Source organism: Kogia breviceps, chromosome 1 (assembly GCF_026419965.1).
Source record: "Kogia breviceps isolate mKogBre1 chromosome 1, mKogBre1 haplotype 1, whole genome shotgun sequence".
Classification (NCBI taxonomy): Eukaryota; Metazoa; Chordata; class Mammalia; order Artiodactyla; family Physeteridae; genus Kogia; species Kogia breviceps.
This window is the reverse complement of record NC_081310.1, coordinates 186,574,719-186,584,941: the sequence shown is the minus strand read 5'-3', so window position 1 is coordinate 186,584,941 and position 10,223 is coordinate 186,574,719. Positions and strand designations below refer to the sequence as shown.

General features: G+C 39.0%; 1 protein-coding gene across 35 annotated transcripts in view; it reads right to left on the bottom strand.

Annotated features, from left to right (window-relative positions):
• Positions 1-857: 857 nt before the first annotated feature.
• Positions 858-10,223, bottom strand: part of EIF4G3 (eukaryotic translation initiation factor 4 gamma 3) — a 378,557-nt gene continuing 369,191 nt past the window's right edge. For all 35 annotated transcript variants that reach the window (XM_067015920.1, XM_067015865.1, XM_067015714.1 and 32 more), the window contains 3 exons: positions 7,436-7,517; positions 3,506-3,652; positions 858-1,802 (listed from right to left, as the gene is read on the bottom strand). In XM_067015920.1, coding sequence (XP_066872021.1) covers positions 1,621-1,802; positions 3,506-3,652; positions 7,436-7,517 — 411 coding nt within the window. In that variant the 3' untranslated portion in view covers positions 858-1,620. The remainder of the gene's footprint in view (positions 1,803-3,505; positions 3,653-7,435; positions 7,518-10,223) is intronic.

Genomic DNA, 10,223 nt, shown 5'->3' with positions numbered 1-10,223 from the left:
GAAAGCCACCTGTAGAGACTACAACTTCATCAAAGAAGAAAAAAAACAAAGCACAGCACAGCACAGCACTCCAATATCTGTCGGAGAAACAGAGGCCCAAACCACAGTTTGTTTTATACTCACCAGAATGGCTTGAGTGAAGTTGAAGTTGGGGAAAAATGTGATTCTCACACATGGTATTGGTTTGGTTTTAGACCCCGCACCCACTTTTTAAAAAGTGTAATTTAGCTTTGGTTTCTTTCATTTTTTAGAAGACATCTTTGGGTTTCTTAAGCACTGGTAGCAATGATGATTTTAAAAATCAGTGGTAGTGGTAGTATCAAACTGAATTAATGTCCCTAATCCAAATACATAGAGTGGAACACGTGGTTATTTAAAATATTGCTGTTAGGTTTGTTCCTACCATGAATGCATTTCTAGTTAGTGTTGGAAAGAAGCATCCCCTGGACTTCAGAGAAGCTCTCCCACCCAAGCACAAGTGTCCTCCTTTACCCACAAAGTAGCTTCCCTTTTCCAACTGCAGACACACAGGCAGGCAGGCAGGCAGACAGACAGACAGACAGACAGACAGACACACACACACACACACACACACACACACACACACACACTCTCTCTCTCTCACTCTCTCTCTCTCTCTCTCTCTCTCTCTCTCTCTCTCTCTCTCTCTCACTCTCTCCCCTACTTCAGAAGTGATTTTGATTAGACAGCGAGAAGCCAGACAGCACCTCCCAGAGATGGGCACACATGCAGCAGCTGTCAAAGGAGAAGTCACTTTACTTTCTTTTAAACTTGCAATGTTTGTCTTTATTTTGTTCTTTATATCTTGAAAGTGAAAAGAAATAGTATTGAGTCAATTTCTTTTTGTTTTTTTAAATATTTGTTCTATGTATTTACAAGCCTTAAAGTTGCTCTAAAGATTTCAAAAGTATTAAGAGTATTTTTCCCAGGGTAGCACTTTTTTTTAAAACAATTCTTGGAGTTCTCTGGTCCACAGCATTTCCTTCTGTTCCAAGGTTATGTATGTTTTGATTACTATTTTGATTTTTTTATTTTCTGAAGCAAGCTGAGAGGCAGGCAGAAAGATTTGATGCCAAAAAAAAAATCTTTCTTACCTTGTTCACCCCAAACCTTCTTAAATCTGGACTAAATACTATGCTTTAAAACAAACGTGAGGTGCATCTGAAGGGGAGGGAAATTTATTTCTCTGCTTTTCTATTATACAAGTTGTTTACAGAAACTGCAAATTAAAAAATTACACTGGCATTTGCAGTCCTTAAAATAAATTAAAAGTTCTCAACTTTTTTTTTTTGCTAAACAGATGTGTTTTTTAAAGTATGAGTCCTCGTTTAAAAAGAAAAGATTAAAACAGAAAATACTTTCTATAAATAATACATGTATTTTGGTTTTAGTGCTCCCGCCCTCAGGTTTGAAGTTTACTTTTTTCCAGTACCTTTTTCCTCCATGATCACCTTTCTTTCTCTTTCCCCTCTCCCACTCGTGCACACGTGGGGGTTTCTGCGAGAATTGGCCTTGCTGCACTGTGATTGGCGAAGACGTGACACTTTTTATAAAAATACTTAAATTGTTTCTTTTGTTTCATTTTGTGTATTTGAAGTTTTAGTTATCCTCAGACTCCTCTTCTGCTTCCCGCAGCCATGTGAAGAATGCTGTGACAGATTTCAGGGCCACACCCTTCCCATTCTGCTCTGCGGGGTCCTTGCTGCTTTCCCATTTGTAGAAGGCATCCTCAGAGATCACCTCCTCGTCATACAGGCAATCAAAAAACATCCGTAGCAAATCTGCAAGGAGGTGAAAGTAAACCATCAGTTTTGGGGGCACCGTCGCGGTGAGAAGACTGTATTTCCACGCAGTGAATGGATGCACGTGAACTCCCCAGGCTAAGAGCATCCATGACACTTCATCAATCACACTCCCTCTTGATAGCATTAAGAGCAAAACCATTAGTCTAAAGAATGGGAAAAGATTTAAGCAGTCTAAACTATTTCCTATTCCTATTACTTTGTTCAATTTGAACTATTTTCTGAAATTGCTGAGCTGTTTGATATTATGTAGTTCTCACCCTAAACACTTAAAAATTAAATACAAGAATACTTTTTTTTTACTTCTTTATATATTTTGTTTGAAATTTTACAATAAAAATACATTATTTTTACAAATTTTGGGAGGAAAAGGCAGAATGTACTTTCCCCCCCTCTAATGTTGTTTTCAAAATGAAAAGAGTAATAAGTCATATAAAAAATGGGTAAAAACTATCTCATCTGGATTTTATCCAGTGAAATGATAGTCGTTTATTGTTTTCAATGCCCAGATGATCTGGGCAATTTTAATCCTCTGTTTTGCTCTCACAGTGGAAACTTAGCTTATATTATTGTTAAAAAAAGAGAGATTTATAGACAGAATGTCTCTTCGGTTACACCCTGAGGATTGTTTCAATCTTTTCCTTTATTTCCCAGAGGGATTTAACAGCACTAGCCAAGAAGGAAAACTCTGAAAAAGCTACAACCTAAGGAAATGCCGAAGAACTACTTCAGTGCTATCTCTAAAACAGCCAAGTATTTACTATCCACTTTCACAAGTTTCAACTGAATTTTCAAGATTTAATACAATTCAGTTAATTTACCAGCATCACTAAGACTCTGGTGTTCAGGTTACCTTATTTGTCTGGTTAGCCAGAATTAATCATAACTCTTAACTGACAATTAGTATAAACTGCCTTAATGTCTTTGTTGGGTATCTGAGGATTCTGAAGAGTAACACCCTCTTTCATTATTAAGACCTGTGTCAAAGAAGGTGAAAAACTGTACTGCACATATGCTAATGCCAAGATGCCCTAGACCTGCATTGTCCAATAGGGTAGCCACTAACCACATGTGGCTATTTATGTTTAAATTAAATGAAATTTATTTCCTCAGTCACAATAGCCACATTTAAGTGCTCAACGGACATATGTGGCTCACGGTTACCATACTACATGACAGAGATACATTTCCATCATTGCAGAGAGTCTATTAGACAGACCTGCCCTAGAATGAGGATTAAATCTCTAATATAAACTAGTGTTTTTGTTATCATTTTCTCATAAAAGTCAAACACTTAAAAATGTTCAGGTCTATTAAAGTTATTGGTTATCTGAGTTTTTTCTTTTTTCTTTTTTTTTTTTGCAGTATGCGGGCCTCTCACTGTTGTGGCCTCTCCCGTTGCAGAGCACAGGCTCCGGACGCACAGGCTCAGCGGCCATGGCTCACGGGCCCAGCCGCTCCGTGGCACGTGGGACCTTCCCGGACCGGGGCACGAACCCGTGTCCCCTGCATCGGCAGGCGGACTCTCAACCACTGCACCACCAAGGAAGCCCTATCTGAGTTTTTATAACTAGTGATTCTTCTATTATCCACTGTTCAAGCCCATCCAACCATCTCTCATGTCTTGGCCTGGATAAATCTCACCCTCTGGCTGGGTTAATTGTAGCAAGAGGTAAACTTACTGGCAGGTTGATCAAGTTTTACTATTGATGCTTGTAGTGCATAAAGTGCTTGCAGTTCCTTCTCCGTATCTGAGTCTAGGTACTTGATTAAGATCGGCACTCTCTGCTTGATAACAGCAGTGTCTACTCGAAAGGTAGAACAGTCAGCTGGAGGTGACAGAAGAACTGAGCATTAACACACAGAGCCATTTTCAATTTTCTGAGTTGATAAGACACACATGACTCTGCAAGGAAAGAGGAAGCAAGGGGGTCCAAGGCAAAGATTTTCAAACTCAAAATTTTCTGAAATTCTTAATGGGATATTCTCCCTGAAACAAACAAACAAAAAATATAGAGGTGGGGGGGCGATATATTTAGAGTGCTGGGTTCCCTCAAGAGCAGCACACTCAGTTCTTTATCTTTAATCGTAATGAAACAGGGACAGTGGTTTCATGACATTCCAAACTACAAAAGGAATTAGAAAGGAAATTAAAGTGATAGTTCATATAAAATCTTTTCACAAGGGTAAAAGAATTAGAACCATTTTATTATTACTATCAGGATGAGGACTAACTGTGACAGTGGCAAACAACACACTTAACCTGAGCCTTCTGAGGGAAAGGCACAGTTAAAAAAGGGCTAAGAAAAGCATGCTCAGGGCCTAGAAGCATGCGTAGTTTTTTGTTTTTGTTTTTTAGCTTTATTGATCTTTGCTATTGTTTTCTTTGTTTCTATTTCATTTATTTCTGCTCTGATCTTTATGATTTCTTTCCTTCTACTAACTTTGGGTTTTGTTTGTTCTTCTTTCTCTAGTTCCTTTAGGTGTAAGGTTAGATGGTTTATTTGAGATTTTTCTTGTTTCTTGAGGGAGGCTTGTATTGCTATAAACTTCCCTCTTAGAACTGCTTTTGCTGTATCCCATAGGTTTTGGATTGTTGTGTTTTCATTGTCATTTGTCTCTAGGTATTTTTTGATTTCCTCTTTGGTTTCTTCAATGATCTTTGGTTATTTAGTAACGTATTGTTAACCTCCATGTGTTTGTGTTTTTTACGTTTTTTTCCCTGTAACTGACTTCTAATCTCATAGCATTGTGGTAGGAAAAATTGCTTGATGTGATTTCAATTTTCTTAAATTTACTGAGGCTTGATTTGTGACCCAAGATGTGATCTATCCTGGAGAATGTACCGTGTACACTTGTAATCTGCTGTTTTCGGATGCAATCTCCTAAAAATATCAATTAAATCTATCCGGTCTACTGTGTCATTTAAAGCTTGTGTTTCCTTATTAATTTTCTGTCTGGATGATCTGTCCATTGGTTTAAGTGAGGTGTTAAAGTCCCCCGCTATTATTGTGTTACTGTCGATTTCCTCTTTTACAGCTGTAAGCAGTTGCCTTATATATTGAGCCCTTGAACATTATGTAGTGTCCTTGTCTCTTGTAACATTCTTTATTTTAAAGTCTATTTTATCTGATATGAGTATTGCTACTCCAGCTTTCTTCTGATTTCCATTTCCATGGAATAGATTTTTCCATCCCCTCACTTTCAGTCTGTATGTGTCCCTAGGTCTCTTGTAGACAGCATATAGATGGGTCTTGTTTTTGTATCCATTCAGCAAACCTGTGTCTTTCGGTTGGAGCATTTAATCCATTCACATTTAAGGTAATTATGGATATGTATGTTCCTATTACCATCTTCTTAATTGTTTTGGGTTTGTTTTTGTAGGTCCTTTTCTTCTCTTGTGTTTCCCACTTAGAGAAGTTCCTTTAGCAGTTGTTGTAGAGCTGGTTTGGTGGTGCTAAATCCTCTTAGCTTTTGCTTGTCTGTAAAGCTTTTGATTTCTCCATCAAATCTGAATGAGATCTTTGCTGGGTAGAGTAGTCTTGGTTGTAGGTTCTTCCCTTTCATCACTTTAAATTTATCATGCCACTCCCTTCTGGCCTGTAGAGTTTCTGCTGAGAAATCAGTTGTTAACCTTATGGGAGTTCCCTTGTACGTTATTTGTCATTTTTCCCTTGTTGCTTTCAGTAATTTTTGTTTGTCTTTAATTTTTGTCAATTTGATTACTGTGTGTCTCGGTGTGTTTCTCCTTGGGTTTATCCTGCCTGGGACTCTCTGCGCTTCCTGGACTTGGGTGGCCATTTCCTTTCCCATGTTAGGGAAGTTTTCGACTATAATCTCTTCAAGTATTTTCTCGGGTCCTTTCTCTTTCTCTTCTCCTGCTGGGACCCCTATAATGCGAATGTTGTTGCATTTAATGCTATCCCAGAGATCTCTTAGGCTGTCTTCATTTCTTTTCATTCTTTTTTCTTTATTCTGTTCCGCGGCAGTGAATTCCACCATTCTGTCTTCCAAGTCTCTTATCCGTTCTTCTGCCTCAGTTATTGTGCTATTGATTCCTTCTAGTGTATTTTTCATTTCAGTTATTGTATTGTTCACCTCTGTTTGTTTGTTCTTTAATTCTTCTAGGTGTTTGTTCTTTAATTCTTCTAGGTCTTTGGTAAACATTTCTTGCATCTTTCTGATCTTTGCTTCCATTCGTTTTCCGAGGTCCTGGATCATCTTCACTATCATTATTCTGAATTCTTTTTCTGGAAGGTTGCCTGTCTCCACTTCATTTAGTTGTTTTTCTGGGTTTTTATCTTGGTCCTTCATCTGGTACATAGTCCTCTGCCTTTTCATTTTGTCTATCTTTCTGTGAATGTGGTTTTCATTCCACAGGCTGCAGAACTGTAGTTCTTCTTGCTTCTGCTGTCTGCCCTCTAGTGGATGAGACTATCTAAGAGGCTTGTGCAAGCTTAAGCATGCAGTTTTATATCCTCTGTAAGTTAGCACTGGGACACAATCTTGTTTTTTTTTTTTTTTGCGGTGCGTGGGCCTCTCACTGTCGTGGCCTCTCCCGTTGTGGAGCACAGGCTCCGGACGTGCAGGCTCAGCGGCCACGGTTCACGGGCCCAGCCGCTCCGCGGCATGTGGGATCTTCCCGGACCGGGGCACGAACCTGCGTCCCCTGCATCAGCAGGCGGGTTCTCAACCACTGCGCCACCAGGGAAGCCCCACAATCTTTTTTTTAAAAGCAGTTTCTATACTTTACAACTCTGATATTAAAATACCAAAGTCTTATGGTTCTATAGATATTGAAAATTATTTTAAAAATTTTAATGAAGACTTTCCACTTAGCCTGTTATTTTCCTTGGTAAAGAACTAACATTGAAAAAACATTCATCTGAGGGAAAATCTTAAACTCTGAAGCTATCTCTATAACGGTAAAGACAGACTTGAAATTCTGAACAACTTTTGAGCTGACAGATTTCTTTTTTTTTTTTTTTCTATTTCAGCGACAGAAATGTGGATTTCTATCTGGGACTAAGTGGATGGTCTCCTCAAGTACTGGTAAAAACTATATGCAGCTTGGCACATTTAGGTTTTCTACCAATCTGAATCCTATCCACCTATGTCTTATCATATAAAGTCAACATAAAGCAGGAGAAATAATTGATATTTTCTTTTCTCATATATGTATTTACATATAATGGCTTTTCTGTTGAGATTAGCCCTTCACTGATATTAAAGAAGAATATTCAAACTGTTCTTTAGAACTCTTCAATGGAAGACAGGAGGCATTGAATGTTGGAGGTGAAAAGTAAAGGAAAAGTCACATGTAGCAGAGTATAAAACCACCCAAGGGGCATGCAACAACTTCCTCTTGAAATGAAGAACACAAGGCACGCAGCAACTGCTCACATCTGGGCTCTCTGCAGGCAGAGCAGCTATTCATCCCCCTGCCCGAGACAGCCAGGCATTACAGAGACATGGTATCCATTTGGCACAGAAACTGAGCTTTACAGGGCAAGTTTGGAGGGCAATATAAACTCTGACCCATATCATCTCATCAGTAGTTGACAAATGGGGGATTTTAGGTGTTAAGAGCTGCCTTCAGAAATATTACTTACCTATAATAGCTGCTTTACAAACAGCTGTCATTAAAGCTCTAAGGAATGTAGGTGAACTCATCTGGCTTTCATCTAGGTTAGCCTGAAACCAAAAGTAAACAGAATAGTTAAAGGTACCCTTGCACACCAGAGAAATTATTTTCCCCTAAACCTGGCTTTGTCTGGCACTAAGGGCAGACAGGATCACGTTCAACTTTCCTGTAAAAATTAGTCTCCTAATTCACCAGAAAATATTGGGGCTATCGCCAGTTCTGTCCAAAAATGCTCTCAGTAGCAGTATTTCATTTTCAGAGAGCTTACTACCCCCTATCCTTTGCTCATTCAGTTAAACAGTGCTGTGTACTATATACATCGAGGAACGTAACCATTTAAAAGCATTTTCCCTTCTCAATAAATAAGCCATATTAAGATGATCTATCCAAATCTATAAAGTTGAAAGAACAACTACACCACAACTACACAGTAGTTTACTTTTTTTTTTTTTTTTTGGCGGCACACGGGCCTCTCACTGTTGTGGTCTCTCCTGTTGCGGAGCACAGACTCTGGACACGCAGGCTCAGCAGCCATGGCTCACGGGCCCAGCCGCTCCGCGGCATATGGGATCTTCCCGGACCAGGGCACGAACCCGTGTCCCCTGCATCGGCAGGTGGACACTCAACCACTGCGCCACCAGGGAAGCCCCAACTACACAGTATTTTAAAGCCTACTTTGCTCAGTAGTGTGCAACTATGTTTAGATGTACTAACACTGCTTTCTCAGCTTAATTTTAATGTGACTTGGAGGTTAATTTCAAGCATAACCTCAAACCAACCCTCAGGTGGTGGTGAGAAAACTATTACTCTTTTCTAAGGATGGCAAAAAAATGTATTTAGAGATAAGGTAAATAGAGTAAATGGGCCCCCAATTTATTTTTTAGTTTCTCTTAAGATCTTATCTTTTTGCTATAAAACACTATACTAGTATGGACACCAAGGGGGGGGGAAGCGGGGGGGTGGGGTGTGGGGTGGGATGAATTGGGAGATTGGGATTGATATATATGCACTGATGTGTATAAAACAGATAACTACCAAGAACATGCTGTATAAAAATAAAATAAATTAAAATTCAAAGAAAAAAAAAACCACTATACTAAACCAGATGACTAGCAAAAGGAAAAGACAAACAAAAGCAGCCATTTTCTAGGCAGGTATTTCAAATATTTTCCAGAGTTTATGCTCCTTATGCCTGTGAACAGAATTAATGCTTATCTCAGCTTCTTTTAATAGCATAGCATAGTATTTTCTACTGAAAGAGTCAGCCTTAAAATGACTGGCTAGGAAAAAATTAAAGATGTCATTTTAAACGTATGTGTTAGAAAGCTAAGAATTTCAAAGATATTTAGAGATCAGTTTAACGTTTATGAATTTTAGAACTGACACAGACTAACCAGCAGCTCTCTCTTTGTTGAATACCTAACCTCACACATCACCTGGGAGGAACTGGTGGCTTCCTGAGAGCAGAATTAAGACTGGTTAACAAGTCAGATGGCTGGCTCTGCGGGACACTGGCAGAGCTGAACACAGAGGGCCATGATACCTTTTGTTACTGATCTTTTCCCACAAGACAGAAACATGTGCTGGCACTGCTGACAGCTAAGGCTGAGGATAGGGTGGGGCAAGAACTATGTATAAAAGATTTCATGATGATTTATGTGTTATAGCCAGTTGCTGGTACACCTCTTTAAAAAAATATACAGGCTGAAGCCAAAGCTGGTCTAGCCCCAGAAATTACTTCTGCAAAGTCTGAACAATTATTTTTGAAGAATAAATGAGAGAATAAAAACACACCATTACTTTTTTGCCCCAACAATACTTTATAAACACATTGTAGAGCTATTTCAACTGAATATCATTTGAAATCCCCAAGGATTAGACTTCAAGCAGAGTCTGAGAAAAATAAACAAATTAGCTAAATGTGATTAGATAATAAATAACACTTCCAAACCATCTGACTGTTTCTTCTGTTTTAAAGAAACAAATTGCATATTTCTTCTACCAAATAAAGCCAAATACTATAATTCTAACATTCAAGAATAGAAAAGAGGGGGCCCTCCCTGGTGGCGCAGTGGTTGAGAGTCCGCCTGCTGATGCAGGGGACGTGGGTTCGTGCCCTGGTCCGGGAAGATCCCACATGCCATGGAGCAGCTGGGCCTGTGAGCCATGGCCGCTGAGCCTGCGTGTCCGGAGCCTGTGGTCCGCGACGGGAGAGGCCACAACAATGAGAGGCCTGCGTACCGCAAAAAAAAAAAAAAAAAAAGAAAAGAAAAGACACGAAGAAAAGTATCAAGAACACTAAAGATTAAGCAAAGATGTTAACAAAAATGCACAGAACAATAAGGAAGATGGGTCTCTTATTGGAATTGATAAGCGAAATCACATTATTATACAGTACCAGTATCAGACACAGAGCAACAAACACCTTATATGTGTTGTCAGCTCAGTGACCATAACGTTCTTGTCTTCTTGCTCCTTTTTAAAAAGTCACCTTTATTAGGTATAATTTACATTCAGTAAAATTTACCCTTCATCTTCTATTTAAGGAGAATAATTGTTGGTCTGGACTAGGCAGAATAAATACTAATATTTAAAAAATGAAGCCCAACATGGACGAAGAGGTAAAAACAGCATCATTTTGCGATACATGAGAAATAAAAGACCAAACTGCTGAAATCTATGAAAAATCATGGAGAAAGAGAATGATGTTAAGTATGCAAACACTGACCTGACTTCTTAAACACAAAAGAAGGTGT